This window comes from Garra rufa, chromosome 23 (genome assembly GCF_049309525.1).
Source record: "Garra rufa chromosome 23, GarRuf1.0, whole genome shotgun sequence".
NCBI classification, from domain to species: domain Eukaryota; kingdom Metazoa; phylum Chordata; class Actinopteri; order Cypriniformes; family Cyprinidae; genus Garra; species Garra rufa.
In genome coordinates this window covers 31,030,964-31,048,152 of record NC_133383.1, presented here as the reverse complement: position 1 = coordinate 31,048,152, position 17,189 = coordinate 31,030,964, and the positions used below count along the sequence as shown (strand labels likewise).

Sequence of the window (17,189 nt, the reverse complement as noted above, 5' to 3'; positions counted from 1 at the left end):
AATAAGCAAAAATTAAGATAATCTAACATTTGTTTTCCTTTTTTTTATTACTGAAGAGTTTTTTTTTCTTCTGCGGTCTACTGTACAGATGTGAATTTACTTTTCTCTAAGCCTGAGGCTTTTGGTGTAAAAAGGCTTTTACATTTGACAAAAATAGAACTTTTTATATTAAAAACAAACAAGCAAGCCCTGCCCAGAGTTAAAAAGTAACGCAAAAGTAACGAAACGCATTACTTTCCATAAAAAGTAACTAAGTAACATAATTGGTTACTTCTTTAGGGAGTATAGAGTTTTTTATTTATAGAGTATAGATTGACTTGCCGTGGTGAAGGTAACGCATTCCAAGTAACACGAGTTACATAATCTGATTACTTTTTCAAGTAACTAGTAAAGTAATACATTACTTTTTTATTTACAAGAAAATATCTGAGTTACTTTTTCAAAAAAGTAACGCCAGTTACTTTATGCATTAAATCCTATTTTATTAACCAATGACTTTGCTGGTGACCTTTGTTGATCCAATTCAACCATACTAATAAGCAAAAATTACTTTAGATTAACTAACATTTGTGCTTCATTTTTCTCATTTCTGAAGAGTGTTGGACTTCTACAGTTCTATTGTACAGATGTGAGCTTACTTTTCCTTCAGCCTTAGGCTTATTCATTTCACTTTTTGGTGTGAAAGGGCTTTTATATTTGCTAAAAAAAAAAAAAAAAACATAAATACAAACAAGCAAGCCCTGCCCAGATTTAAAAAGTGCTGCATGTAACGCATTACTTTCTATAAAAAGTAACTAAGTAACGTAATTAGTTACTTTCTTAGGGAGTAACGCAATATTGTAATGCATTACTTTTAAAACTAACTTTCCCCAATACTGGATGTCAGTTATTATCAGAGATCTTGCCGAAGCAGATGTGCATTTAATGACTGATGTTCTTGTAATGTTTTTCTTGAATGTGTGGCCCTTAGAGAGACGACAAAGCATTGTGAAAATGCTTTTAAATGTTATGAAACTACAATATTCAGGGTTAGGATATAACCTGTGCTGTGTTGTCTTCACAAGTTTGTTAGAGATCCATCTCAAGGGTTTTAACGTCCTTTGGGAGGGAACATCTTCAGTTCTAATGGCCTCTCTGCACTTGTCTTGTTCACACTTTAGTCTCACACACACTTTCACACACTGCTTGACTCAGTTTGTCTGTGAGAGGCTGTTTTCGGACTTTGACTGACAGGTTGGAAGCCAAGGGAGTGAAACTGGCTGTTATGATAGGGCCTATATTTCCTGTCTGGGGAGCTTTCAGTTTCAGACACCAGTCAAATTAAGAACAATTCAACGAGAATATTTAAAGCTGCCTGCCAAAGTGTAAGTGATATGCGTTGGCATCTTATATACTGTTAAAATAAAACTGTTATAAATGTTAAACAAATTATAAACCACTAAAACAAGTGCAAAAAAAAACCTAGAAACTAGAAAATGAATAAATGAATATATATATTTATATATTTACACTGATGCTTAAGAGTTTGGGATCAGTAAGATTTTTAAGGAGACTTTTCTGCTTATCAAGGCTGCGTTTATTTGATTAAAAATACAGAACAAAAACTGCAATATTGTGAAATGTTAATGCAATTTAAAATAGTGGTTTTCTATTTTAATATACTTCAAAATATAATTTATTCCTGTGATGCAAAGCTATATTTTCAGTACTCATTACTCCAGAATTCGGATTCACACGATCCTTCAGAAATCATTCTAATACGCTGATTTATTTTCAGTTTTGCATAATTTGTAACCTGACATAATTTATGTCATTGGTTTCTCCCATTTGTCTTCCCCCGTTGATCTGTGTGATTTGGTTTTGCCCTCGTTTGCCCTGATCCCCGTCACCTGTGTTTATTAGTTACCCTTTATAAGTCTGTTTGTATCTTGAGTTTATGTCGGTCTTTAATCGTTGTTTATGTTATGTGTGTGGATTCTCCTGCCAGTTCCTGCCTGCATATCGAAGTGTATCTATTAAATATAGTGTTTATTGTTAATCTTGTCTCGTCCGTCCAGCACGTTTATAACAGTATGCCACTAGAATAGTTTTAAAATGATACAATCAAGATGAAATTGAAGTGCAGACTTTAAGCTTTAATTCAAGGGGTTGAACAAAAATATAACATAAAATGTTAAGGAATTACAACCATTTTTATACACAGACCCCCCATTTTCAGGGGCTCAAAAGTAATTGGACAAATAAAATCATAAAATGTTCATTTTTAATATTTTGTTGAGAATCCTTTGCAGGCAATGACTGTCTTAAGTCTGGAACTTATGGACATCACCATAGACTGGGTTTCCTCCTTTTGTGGTGCTTTGCCAGATCTTTACTGCAGCTGACTTCAGTTGTTGGTGGTTTGTGGGTCTTTCTGCCTTTAGTTTTGTCTTCAGCAAGTGAAATGCATGCTCAATCTATTTGAAATCAGAAGACTGACTTGGCCATTGCAGAATATTCCACTTTTTTAACTTAAACTCCTGGGTTGCTTTTGCTGTTTGTTTTAGGTCATCGTCCATTTGTACTATGAAGAGCCGCCCAAACAACTTTGCTCCATTTAACTGAATCTGGGCAGACAGTATATCCCTATACACTTCAGAATTCTTCTGGCTGCTTCTGTCTTCTGTCACATAATCACTAAACACCGGTAACCCAGCGCCACTGGAAGCCATGCATGCTCATGCCATTACACTGCTCCACCATGTTTCACAGATGATGTTGTAGGCTTTGGAACTTGAGCTGTTCCAAGCCTTCTCCTTCTCCTTTTATGTTGCTGAGCTCACCAGTGTGTTCTTTTTCTTCTCAGAATACACCAAACTGCTGATTTGGCCACTCCTAATGTTCCTGCTATCTCTCTGATGCATTTCTTTTGTTTTTGAAGCCTAACAATTGTCTGTTTTACTTGCATGCAGAGCTCCTTTGACCGCATGATGGCTTCAGAGCAACAGCTTCCAAATACAAATGGCACACTTAGAATCAGCTCCAAACCTTTTACCTGGTTAAATTGATGTAGAAAAAATGAAGGAATAGCCCACAACTGTCCATGAAACAGCTTTTGAGTCAACTGTCCAATTACTTATGGTCCCTTGAAAAAGGGGGGAGGTACATATTAAACAGCTGTAATTCCTTAACCTTTCTACCAATTTGATGAGACTGCCCTAAAAATTAAAGCTCAGAGTGTGCACTTTAAGCCCGTATTCATTGTATAACTGTAACTTGAATATGTTTTGGTCAACAGCTAAAATAATAAAAATTGTTTCAGTGTCCAAATATATATGGACCTGACTGTATATTTCCCCCCTTTTCACACAAATGCAGATTATTGATTAATATAGAGTTTTTTTTGATGTTTTAATCACATAACCATATGTATGGTTTTTCTGATGTGGTAAATTTGCTCATAAGCGCACCCGGTACAACATTGCACCTGCGTCTGCATTGCATGCAGAGTGCCCGAGAAACACTACAATTAAAGACCACAAAGGTTTTCAGAAGCAAGGTAAAATGACATGTTTGCTTCCACAAATGCATTTTAATCTAATGTTTGCTTTAGGTAACACTTTCTGTTAGGCTTACGTTCTTTGTAAAAACCATGGAGCATTAACATTAGCTCAGATTCACATTCACCTGTTTAGAATAAATCCAAATGCACTTTTAGTTCCGCTCACTGGATATTTCACTTTGAAAGTGTCTTAAAAGTACAAGAAGCAGTGTAATATAATTTTGCAGTGATATCCCCACAGGTATGTATTTCCAGAAGTGGATTGGACCTGGTGACTCATTTCTGCTGTTTTCACTGGTACGTGTTGTCGCCTCATGAAGGCAGTAGGTTCATTGGTGAACAGATGTAATGGAGGATTTATGGCACCAATGATGAGGTGCAGTTAAACACCAGTTGTGCGTCATCACATTTTCAGTCGTGTTGTTTACACAGTGAACCTACAGGTGCACCGTCTCCCGCAGCCAAAGCCCTCATCTCATGGGTCCGCTACTATCAGGACGCTATCAGCTGCAGTTTAATGGGCATGAATTCAGTGGAGAGCAGTGACTTGTTCAACTCCCTAATCCCCCTTTCCATTTCTCCATGACACAGCCGTAAGGAAAAATTCCAAAGTCAGAGAAAAAACAAAGGAAACACAATGACATTATTTCTATTTTCTTTCCTTATTTGTAGGTTATTAATTAGAAAAATCATTGCCTAGTTCGTACTGCATTAAATTAACTGCATTAGGTGAATCCAATGGGAAGAAATGTTTTCTGTGAATTGTCACAAATTGTTTTGAGAAAAACTTAAAAATATACACTTATGGTTTACTTTTTTGTTTGGCATGAACTGCATTTAGGTGATATCTGGCAATGGTTCATTGTTTTTTTGCTTGGATGATGATTGCCTACCAAATACAGAAAAAATAGTAACCTAAACCCTAACTTTAACCATAGTATTCCCAAAATTGTATTAATTCATCTTTTTTTGGGGGGGAATTAAGTTTCTCGGTTGGGCAGGCCATAAACTTTATAATTAACTAATAGTTATCACTTTACTTACTAAGTTGATTAATTACATTGTTAATTGCAAACATTTTTTGTATTACAAGTTTTCTAAAATGTTAGGTTTTATTAAGCAAATGAGGCTTTGTTTATTGAAATATGCACTAATTTGCATACATTTCTAACACAAAAATCGAAACACTGGATGAAGTCAGTTTCAAAATTCTTGTTTAATTTTTTTGAAATATTACAGAAGGAATTTTGGATATCAAATTTTTGTCACTCCATAATTCAGAAAATACAGGCAGAAAACGATAGATTTTTTTTACAGTTTTTTGCGGAATAAAATGTATAAAATCAAGCAAATTATATATGAACAAATTCCTCTGTAAAAACCTTCAGGATATAGACTGGAATAAAAATGTAAAGTTTGGTGTGTGTAAGTGCTACTGAAGTGGAGATTTATGGCTCAGTGTAGGTGAAAAAACTCATTTTGAGAAAAGAGCCTTTAAAAATATGGATTGTAATTGAAATCTATTGACACAACTAGATAAAGTGCTATAAAAGAAACACTTAACATTGTCTTTTGGATGTTTTCCTTCCACTAGTCCAAAAAGCCCAAAATCTCAAATCTGACAGGTGCATGAAAAAACAGCATTTTTGCCTTCAATGTCTCCTCTTAATCATGGCGAAGGGGAGACAGATTGCTGTAGTGCAGCTACATTGCCTTTATCATTAAACAGACCTTAAGGCACCGCAGTATGCGTTTTCACTAGATGCATCCAAATTTAGGGGCTGCATCCTTCAAAGGCTTGATTCAAAGACTGATTGCATCACTGGCATGACAAAGGCTGTCCCAATTCAAAGGCTCCTTCAAATGTGGCTTCCCAGGCAATGAAGGATACAGTGATGGTTCCATCATGGCCCAGGTTCTCCTGAGATTCTATTGTGTGCAGATGACGAGAGAAAATGCCGGAATACACTTAAATTTAAGTATTGGGTTTCAGCTTGCTCAAATAACTAACAATACAAATGTGAAACAAACTTTAAAAGTTTAAATGTTGACATATCTTACTGAGATACAGTTTTATAAATATTTTATATTTGTTATTGTGTAAATAAATAGACCAAGGTGAGCATGTTTAGACACCATTTTAACCTTTTCAAACTGTTGAATATCACTTTCGAAGAAGTCTCGCCAGTGGCAGCTATCACAGATGCTAAGTGGCAAGATCAATCCTTCGTCCCTGTTCAAACTTCGTGGACTTATGAGGATCCAACCTTTGTCCAGGGTTGTTAGGTTTTCACAACCCGCCCAATTGCCACTAAAATCTAGCCCAAAAGTAGCCCAGTCGGGTTTTGATTGCATTCCAGGGGGTAAAATACCTGTGTGCTCATTCAAAATGTGTCCAATTTTGTACAACATGTGACCGGACGATCTTTGGACCGAGCTGCACAGCGAAGTCTACACAGATTTTTGATATTTCTTTCCATTCCCAAGAAATACCTCTCCGAAGTTGAGCGTGCCTGTATTTGTTGACTCATAGAAGAACCATTATTGGTTCCACAAAGAACCATTCAGTCAAAGGTTTTTTAAAGAACCATCTCTTTCTTACTGTTTTATAATCTAAAGAACCTTCTTTTGCCACAAAGAACCTTTTGTGAAGCAGAAAGGTTCTTCAGATGATCAAGGTTCTTTATGGAACCATTTAGACAAAAAAGGTTCTTCAATGGCATCGTGATGAACCTTTATTTCTAAGAGTGTAGATTAGTGCGTTAATCTGGTCAACATATAATAATTATAAATAAGTAATAATGCTAAATTTTGTGTGCTCATTCTCACACTGAAAGCTTTCCGTAGCAGCCTAATGAAAGTGTGCTGATTGATTTGTGTGCTCTGTTTAGCCACTGGTCCTGAATATTTTAGGTTGTAGCACATACAGTCACGAAGCGAGTTTATATACAAAATCTTAATAGTGTTTTGTACTTTTGAGATGCACATTGTAGTGCTTTCAGTCTGTTCAGTCTGCTTTGACTGCTTTGATGACACTGCTGTGATTGTTATGCTTGCTGTACATGCTGTGCTTTCTCTGCTTGCTGCACTTGTTCTGCCTGCAGTTGTTAACAGTTTTTACACATCTTTTGTTTCGTGTGGATATGTACATTCATTTCCCACTTCCAAAATGCTTTGTTTCAGTGCAGACTTGGCAGCCATGCGAATCAAGTTGATTATCAATTTACAATAGGCTACTTTACATTTTAAATGTTCATTTATAAATATACTTATTTGTATTACTAATGTATCAACTATTGTTATATTATCAAATATTGTAAACCTGGATTAGAATGCTTTAAAGGTGACATATCATGAAAATTTGACTTTTTTCATGTTTAAATACTATAATTGGGTCCCCATTGCATCTACCAACCCAGAAAATGAAAAAAAAGGACGACCTAATAACTTTGTTTGCATGCAATTTTGTTCCCACCTGTTTACCTTCCTAGACATAACCAACTGTTTTTATAACTCTTGTATGTGTTTTTAACATAAACGTGTGTGTATTTTGACAGTTTAAGTGCAATAAGACATGAAAGAGAACTTAGTTTAGTACTCACATGCCCCGTGACAGACGCTTTCTGTGTGCATACTTCCGATAAGCACTGAGAAAACCCTATATCAGAAGTTTGAAGTAGCATGGTTTAAAACGCATGATTTCAGTGCGATAGACACGTTTTTGCTTCCACTCAAAATAGGCATTTCCAAAATGATATTATAAATAATCCGTGTGCTGCAATTTCACAGACTCGTTCTGGGGACACTCGACAACTATATTAGGATACGACGGAGATGAAGGGACCCGGTAAAAGGTGCCTTTGATATAATTTTCCTCTAAACCACTAGATGGCAGAAAAACGTGCTGTAGCTTATTCCAAAACATCTGCTTTTCAAGACACACTTTGGCTGAAGCTTGATTCGATTACGGACAGCAGCGCAAAATCGATTCTGTGCTTACTTGATCTAATATTTGACCTTTTTAAAAATGTTGTAGATTTAAGTAGCCAATGAGAATCGCTAAAATTCTTGTATATATCTTGAGACAAAGGTCTTCCTAATGATTTTCAGTTTTGTTTAAGATAATTAAAGTAAGAGTTTTTAAATAACAAAAGAATATGTAAAAGCATGGTATTTGGGGTAAAAAGGCACAATAATTAACATGATAATTAATAAGGCTGACTTTTCTATTTGTTGACATGACATTGTTAGATTCAGCTAAAAACATACTATTAATCATATCATATTATAAAATATAATTTGTTGTTACAACTGTAAATCTATATTAAATTACTATGGGATCTCATTTAATGCTTTCATAATCTTTACATTTTAAAATGACTTTGTTTCTGTATTTTAAAATATATATTTCATTTTAAGATATTTTAATGACAGAATATTTATTGAACAAAAATAAATGATTATATTTATCAGAATAAGCAGAAAATAGTACAAACTTTGCTAAATTGATTGTTTTGAACAAGTATTAACTCAAACATCATGAAAAAAAAAACATTTGGGGGAAACGTGGGGGGTAAAAGGACTTGCCTCCTCATAGATTTTTAAACAAAATAAACAACTTGTGTGATTTATTTTGAAACCAGTTCTGTTGCTCTATAAATGTTCAATACAAACTTATATTAAAACTTATTTCTCGGCAATCACACACTTTGGGCACAGTGAAAAGCAAATTTTTTTCTTAGGGTGTCTTTAGCCCCATAGCACTCTACATATTGTAAAAAGGGGCATAATAGGTCTCATTTAAAAAGTTGATGTTTCAGTTTCAAAAATGCATTTTACAAATAAGTGTTTTTTTTTTGAAAATCATAGTTTGGCGCTCTCTAATTAAATATGGAGCAATTCAGTATTCTCACGTGAGGTCAGACGCAAAAGTCTGATTTCATGGACATCCAATTTTCATATACTGTACTTAAGTATTTTTTGGGAGTACCTGTACTTTACTTGTGTTTTTATTTTTCAGCCTACTTTTACTTTTACACCACTACATTTCCTAATTAAAATGTATACTTTTACTCCGATACATTTCCCAAAGCATATTCGTTACTTACAGTACTACAAAATAGTCAGAAGTCAGGATGTAAACTCGCAACTGTGAAAAAAAAGTTTTTTTATTTATTTTGCAAAACTGTATGAAAAAATATCCCACAAAATATCTAGAAAGTGTTTGCTCACCAAAATATTGCCTTTCCCTAAAAAAAAAATTTGCGTTTGCATTGAAATTTAGTCTTCTTCCTTTAACCTTCTTTATTTCCATCACAAAACATTTTGTGACCAAACACAAAGTTTATGAACTCATAATAAGTATTTATTTCTCTGAGATAAAAAGTCAGAATTGCAAGATACAATTTAAAATTCTCAAAAAATTAAAATTTTTCTCGCAAATGCAAGTTTGTATCTCGATTTCTTTTCAGGAAATTCTGGCTTTTTTTTCCAGAATTGCATGATATAAACATAGAATTGCGAAATAAAACACAGAACTCTGACTTTTTCTCAGAAATTGATGATATAAACTTGCAATTGTGAGAAATAATTTTTTAATTGCGAGTTTGTATCTTACAAAGCTTGACTTTTTTCCTCACAAATGCAAGTGTGTATCTCGCAATTCGGACTTTTTTTCTCTGAATTGGGTGATATAAATTCACATTTGTGAGAAATAAAGTCAGAATTGCAATATAAACTGATCATTCAGACGTTTTTTTAAGAATTGGGTGATATAAACTCACAATTGTAAGAAATAAAATCAGAATTGCATTATGAACTGATAATTCAGACATTTTTTCTCAGAAATGGATGATATAAACTCGCATTTGTGAAAAAAATTGCATTTACTTGTACTTTTACTTTCAATACTTAAGTACATTTAGGATTAAAAAAATACTTTTTGTACTTTAGTACAATAAATATCACAAACTTTAAGACTTTTACTCAAGTAATGTTCTAAATGGTGACTTCGACCACCACCAAAGTCATTTTCTGGTAAGATATATTTATACACAACTGGACCTTATTTTTTATTGAATCATATTAAATTGCATTTAATTGGAATATTGGTAAAATGCAATTACATTTCTGTCTCTTTCCTCATACTGACTACATATGGTGTTTTTTCCCGTTTCTTATGTTCAGTTTCAGACATCACACGTGGTCATTATAAATTGTTGCTATAAATCATATGATTATAAATGAATGTCAAGGCGCTGCTAGTTTTTGTTGTTTCTAAATAACAGAATGTTTTACTCAGATTAATGGTGCACGATGCTGGGGGAGTCTGGCACTGCTCAACGTGACAGAGCTTGCGTTACTGGCTTGATGCTTGTTAAGTGCTGGCAGGTGCTCTATTATACTGCAGGCCACTTGACTTGCCGGTAATGAGCCAGGCGGGCGTATTACTCCGACATGTCTAAATACCACACACATTCTTCCCCCACACACCTTCGAGTCAAACCATTCATCATCTGTTTGAATAAGTAGACACATAAACATAGCAGCTGGTAGACTGACCTTAGCACAATTGTTTGAACTCAAAGGGAGAAGGTTTCTATTGCAAGCCTTAATGTGAAAATGTTGGTTGCATTTATAGATTATAGATTATTTAAGAAAAACTGACAGCTGTTATTAGTATAATAAGACACACTATTGCGATTCATCATCAAATGCATAATATTATTTATTCTTGTGAGCTATAATACAATCATATAAACTTGTAGGCACACATGATGTCTATACAGGCATTTCATCAAAACAGTATTACACTGAGTACTCCTACTGTATAACAGAAACCCACTGTAAGCTTTGGGACTAAGCAATTCCTGCATCCATAATAGCTACATATGGCCACAGATTCAAGTTAAATATCGCATTAAAGGTCTATAGTTAGTCTAATATAAAGCTGTTCACATCACTCTAACCAGACAAGTGAGTTTCAATACAGTTTAGCACTTGAACTTGATTAATAGCTCACTTTACAAGACCTGTCATGCTAAAAATATATATTACAAAATATATCGATCTTAAAAGCACTTGCTGATATTTCACTAAATATGTGTAAACATGTAGGGCTACAGTAGTTGATAGATCATCTTAGTTCACTCGAAAAAACACTGCTGCCAATTATTATCGTCATTTTGTCAGCAATTAATGTTATTGTTTACAATATTCAGAAATGAAACAGCCACACTGCAAAAATGATTTTCTTACTTAGTATTTTTGTCTTGTTTTCTACAAATACCTAAACATTATGATTAAGATTTACTTGACTTTTTCCGAAAAATGTATCAAAAATTAAATTTGTTTTTGCTTAAAAGAAGAACAAATATCTGCCAATGGGGTAAAAAAAAAATATGACCCTGCACTCTTAAAAATAAAGGTGCTTCACAATGCCATAGAAGAACCTTTTTTGTCTAAATGGTTCCATAAAGAACCTTTAACATCTGAAGAACCTTTCTGTTTCACAAAAGGTTCTTTGTGGCGAAAGAATGTTCTTCAGATTATAAAAAGGTAAGAAAGAGATGGTTCTTTAAAGAACCTTTGACTGAATGGTTTTTTGTGGAACCAAAAATGGTTCTTCTATCGCTGTGATGGACCTTTTAAAGCACCTTTATTTTTAAGAGTTTGGGTATTTTTAAAAAAAAATTGAGATTTATACATCATCTCAATAGTTTGTTGGCTGAGATACAACTATTTGAAAATCTGGAATCTGAGGGTGCAAAAAAATCTAAATATTGAGAAAATCGCCTTTAAAGTTGATTAAATTAAGTTCTTAGCAATGCATATTACTAATTACTAGACTGTAAAAAGTTTTCACCAGTTTTAACTTAAAACTTAAGTTCAACTTAAGTCATTTCAACTCACAAGTTAAATCAACTCATTTTTATTATAATAAGTTAAATGACTGTTAGTTTTAAGCTGATTTAACTTAAAATTTTAAGGCAGCTGCTGAACTTAGGTTTTTAAGTTGAATCTGGTAAAAACATTTAACAGTGTAAGTTTTGATATATTTACGGTATGAAATGTCCAAAATATCTTCATGGAACATGATCTTTACTTAATATCCTAATGATTTTAGGCATTAAAAGAAAAATCTATAATTTTGACCCATACAATGTATTTTTGAATATTGCTACAAATATACCTGTTTTACTTAAGACTGTTTTTGTGGCCCAGGGTCACAAACAATATTAAATCAAATGGAAAACAAGATGTTTGAACAAAAAATACTAAGAAAATCATTTTCCGCAATGCGATTTTCATCGACGTCTTACAATTGATTAAAGTATATGTGAATTTAGCTGATCTTTCTTTTCATACTACAATATCCCTTGATACAAATACTGTACTAGGAAAATAGTCAACTCCCTTTTCGAAAAGCACATTTATAAACTCTCAGCCTAAAGAGAAAACTATAAGCTTGAATACAATTTAATCTAAGGCATATGGAAGTCAAATAAAACTACAGCAGCCTAAAACCTTGATAATAAATTGCACAATTATCACAGCAACAACCATTTAGCTTATTTTAGTTGACTACTACCTTCACTACTAGCTGGCGGCATGCCTTGACATGTTCCCATTCAGTTGATGTATTCGAGTATGAACTGCAATATATGATGTATTTGTTATACAGTACATTAATATACTGTAGCCATTGGGTCCATGCACATCAGACACTCTTTTTTGTGGTCTAGTAAAACAGTCTAGAAAAAGTTGCTGAAATCTGGTGCAAACCTGCAGCGGCATCACAAGCTAGAGAAGTTGTGTAATTAAAATAACTTAATGAACATTTCTAAGTTTTATAGACACTTCTGCACAGGAAATAGTGTCAAAGAACTTTATAGTGTAACCTTCATAAAATGGAAAAGAGCAGCTAACATATTTTTTAAAAATGTTACACTGCAAAAAAGGCTCATTTTACTTTTTTTTGTCTTGTTTCTAGTCAAAATATCTAAAAAATCTTAAGGCGAGACACTGCAGGTGAATAGGGTAAAAAAATGAACTAATAGTTATCACCTTACTTACCTTACTTTTTTGTATTACAAGTTTTCTTAAATGTTAGGTTTTAATATGCAAATGATGCATTATTTAATGAAATATGCGCTAATTTGCATACATTTCTAGTACAAAAATCTAAACTCTGGATGAAGTTTCTAAATTCCTGTTTAATTTTTTTTTTTTTTTTTTTTTTTTTTGACATATTAGAGTCAAAAGTTTTTACAGAAGGATTTCTGGGTATCTCATTTCGCCACAACATAATTCAGAAAAAAATTAGAACAGACAGGAAACACTATATTTTTTTAATTTTGGGGGGAAATAAAATGTTGTATAAAATCAAGCAAATTATATATGAACAAATCCCTCTGTAAAAACCTTCAGGATATAGACTGGAATAAAAATGTTAAGTTTGGTGTGTGTAAATGCAACTGAAGTGGAGATTTGTGGCTCAGTGTAGGAGAAAAAACTAATTTTGAGAAAACGGCCTTTAAAATTTTGCATTGTAATTGAAATCTATTGACACAAATAGATAAAGTGCTATAAAATAAACACTTAACGGTATTTTTTTTTGGATGTTTTCTTTCTACTAGTCTGAAAAAACACTTTATGAAAAACCAAAAAGCCCAATATCTCAAACTTGACAGGTGCATTTAAAAGTGTTTTTGCCTGCAGTGTCTCCCTGATGCATTTACTAAATAAGCAAGATGACATAAGATATTTAGTCTTGTTTGTAGAGGGAAAAAACTAAATTGAGTGCATTTAGCTTAAAACAAGTTTAAATGCATCCTACACTGCAAAAAAATGATCTTCTTGCTTATATTTTTTGTCTTTTTTCCAGCCAAAATATCTAACAATTCTTAAATCAAGAAGGATTTTGTTGACAAGTAAAAATTATTGTCTTGAGTCAAAATTAAGTGCCTTTTTGCTTGAAACAAGCTAAATAATCTGCCAATGGGGTAAGAAAAATCATCTAGTTTTCTGCTTGAAATAAGATTATTTTTCTTACCCCATTGGCAGATTATTTTGCTTGTTCTAATCAAAAACTCACTTAATTTTGACTTGTTTTTACTTGTGTAATTTTTACTTGTCAAGAAAGTCCTTCTTGATTTAAGAATTAGATATTTTGGCTGGAAACAAGACAAGAAATCTAAGTGAGAAAAGCATTTTTTGCAGTGTAATTAAATGCATCGTAATTTAAGAGTTTAGGATGCATTTTGACTAGAAACAAGTTAAAAATACTAAGCAAGATAAGCCTTTTTTGCTACTTCTGTGTTCCAAAAGAATGAAAAGTTCACCACGAGTTTTGGAGTAAATGACAGATGTCTCACTGAATCCTTGTTCCTGGAAATGTACTACATTCTTGTCTTGAGGTGTAAACGGTGTTAACCAGAGCATTAGTGTCATGAAAGTAAAACCGTTTGGTTTTCACATGACCACACATTTGCCTTTCAGTTTCTCGGCTCGTTTTTGCTGCTTGCTCTTCTTGCCGTCGATCTGAAGGCTAACAGTCCTACGTTTCTCTAAATTAAGCAGCTCTTGAAAGAGCTCCTTAACGTTGTGATTGGTCTTAGCTGACGTCTCCATGAAGGCACATTTCCACCTCCTGGCCGTGGCCTCTCCATCACTGTTCTCCACTTCACGACCGTTCATCTCATCGTTCTTGTTGCCCACTAGCATGATTGGGATGTTCTCTATGTCCCCCTTAATCAGACAGATCTGCTCGTAGATGGGCTTGAGCTCCTCCAGAGACTGTTTGCTGGTGACGGAGTACACTAAGATGAAGGCGTGGCCTTTGGTGATGGATAAACGCTGCATGGCAGGAAACTGGTGGCTGCCTGTGGTGTCTGTGATCTGTAGTGTGCAGATGCTCTTGTCGCAGCTGATCACCTGCCTGTAGGTGTCCTCGATGGTGGGGATGTAGCTCTCGCGAAAGGTTCCCTTCACGAAACGCAAGACCAAGGAGCTTTTGCCTACTCCGCCGGCTCCAAATACAACCACCCGGTAATCGTTGCTTTGTTCTGGCATGGTGTCACGCAGAAAGACCTGGATGGGGGCAAACAAATAATTATAGAGAATAAGTACACTTTCTGAAAAAAGGTACAAAAGGTGTCACTGGTGGTAAATATGCACAGTACAGGAAAACACTGCAAAAATTGCTTTTCTGTTTTCAGGCAAAATATCTAAAAATTCTTAAATCAAGAAGGGTTTCTAGAGAAGTAAAAAAATAGTCTTGTTTTGGAAAAAAACAACAACTCAAAATTAACTTAGAACAGGCAAAATAATTTCAAATTATTTCAAACAGAAAACAAGATTAATTTGTTTACTCCATTGGCAGATTATTTTGCCTGTTCTTAGTTAATTTTGCCTATTTTTCTGCAAACAAGACAATCATTTTGACTTAAGAATTTTTAGATATTTTGGCTAGAAACAAAACGAAAACAAATCTAAGAAATCTAAGAGTTTCTGCTTGTTTTAAGCAAAAACTCACTTAATTTTGACTTGGTTTTTTTCTGAAAACAAGACAATAATTTTTATTTGTATCCTTCTTGATTTAAGTATTTTTCGAAATTTTGACTGGAAACAAGACAAAAATCTAAGTAAGAAAATAGTTATTTCTGCAGTGTTGTACCTATATAGTGCATAGTTGTACCTAAAGTGGACATTTAACCAAGTAAGCAAGCAAGCAAAATAATCTTATTTCAAACAGAAAACAAGATTATTTTGTTTAGTATATTGGCAGATTATTTTGCCTGTTCTAAGTTAAATTTGCCTTGTTTTTCTGAAAACAAGACAATCATTTTGACAATAATTTTTATTTGTATCCTTCTTGATTTAAGTATTTTTAGATATTTAGACTGGAAACAAGACAAGGCGGCACGGTGGTTCAGTGGGTTGCACTGTTGCCTCACAGCGAGAAGGTCCCTGGTTCGAACTTTCGAGATTTCTGTGTGGAGTTTGCATGTTCTCCTCGTGTCTGCGTGGGTTTCCTCCGGGCGCTCCGGTTTCCCCCACAATTCCAAAGACATACATAGGTGAATTGAACTGTCTAAACTGGCCGTAGTGAATGAGTGTGTGAGTGAATGAGTGAGTGAGTTGGTGTGTCCCAGCACTGGGGCTGCACGAGTTAGTGTAGTCTCAGGACTGGGTTGCGTCAGGAAGGGCATCCGGCGTAAAACATGTGCCAAATCAGTTATGCGGATGACTCCGCTGTGGCGACCCCTAAGTAGAAGGGAATAAGCCGAGGAAAGACAAAAATCTAAATAAGAAAATAGTTATTTCTGCAGTGTTGTACCTATATTGTGCATAGTTGTACCTAAAGTGGACTTATAACCAAGCAAGCAAGCAACATAATCTTATTTCAAAGAGAAAACAAGATTTTTTTTTTTTTTACACCACCACTGGCAGATTATTTTGCTAGTTTCAAGCAAAAACTCACTTAATTTTTACTTGTTTTTTACTGAAAACAAGACAATAATTTTTTACTTGTATCGTTTATGATTTAGGCTACTAATATGTACACTTTAGGTACTAATATGCACAATTTAGGTACAAATATGTATCTAAAATGCACCTTTGCAGAGCCAAGGTGTACAGAGGCGTACCAAAATTTAAATACCCATTGGAAATTTAAATCAGCTAAACATCATATTATTGTATATTACACTGCATTAATACACGAGAATACCTGCAAGGTGAAACACTTTCTGATTGCGTCGACATAACATGAATTCATGCCTATCATAAATGTTTCAGTAAAGGGATTTTTCTACAAACATTTCTTTAAACAGATACATACACAATATAAAATAAAGCATATAAATCATGTAAAAATGAATGCAGTTCAATGCAATTAAATGTTTCCAATATAACCAGAGTCAGTCGAGACTGTTGGCCAATGAGACCTCTGCCAGTCTGACATGAACGTTTTCCTGATTAGTACGTTTCCCTCATTCCCTCAAAACAGGAGCAGCATCTCAGTGAGCACATGGATGCGAGCTAAAACGGCTAGATGAAATATTCCTGAGTGCGTTAGTACGTATTTTATTTAGTAAACTGATGCAGCGCTGTTGGATGCTGCAGGCAGGATGCGGAGAAAACACAGGCAAGATAAAGGACAAAGAGAAACCAGCCGTCAACTGTGACTGTGAGTAGCATCTGTATTATATCTTTACGATTACTCGATATATAATACATTATATGTAAATTGTAAAAAAAAAATAATAATAATAATAAATAATAATTATTGCATAAAAGACTGGTCGCGGGATTTAAATAGATGCGATTCGAAACTCACCAAAATTTTGATAGTCGTAATTTTAAATTCCAGCTCTCATGTCGCGGTAGACGATGGAAATGATAGGATCTCAGTTGTTGTTTTTTCTGGAGGTTTGCGATTCCTCTAAAGATCCATCTGAGGCATGGCTGTGATATTTAAAGGGAGAGCGCTGTTTCCTGTATGCGCTGCTGACTCTCTCCCATTCTCTCCCCGTGACGTCATCAGGGATTTCAGCGTTTCTCCGTCGGTTCTCCCCTACTGCCCTATGAACATATGCAACAGCGCTCCTTTATATACTGTGTATTCCTCCAACATGCATTTTTA

General features: G+C 34.3%; 2 protein-coding genes across 2 annotated transcripts in view; one reads left to right on the top strand and one right to left on the bottom strand.

Moving 5' to 3' along the window:
* Nucleotides 1–12,631: 12,631 nt before the first annotated feature.
* On the bottom strand, nucleotides 12,632–14,622 carry LOC141299324 (GTP-binding protein Di-Ras2). The gene has a single exon (XM_073829680.1). It carries the CDS (start codon nucleotides 14,612–14,614, stop codon nucleotides 14,015–14,017), a length of 600 nt encoding a protein of 199 aa, XP_073685781.1. The 5' UTR covers nucleotides 14,615–14,622; the 3' UTR covers nucleotides 12,632–14,014.
* Nucleotides 14,623–16,591: 1,969 nt separating this feature from the next.
* The window catches only part of syk (spleen tyrosine kinase), a 55,456-nt gene continuing 54,858 nt past the window's right edge, over nucleotides 16,592–17,189 (top strand). Inside the window, exon 1 of the mRNA XM_073829369.1 lies at nucleotides 16,592–16,733. The gene's annotated coding sequence lies outside the window, so the exon portion shown is untranslated. The remainder of the gene's footprint in view (nucleotides 16,734–17,189) is intronic.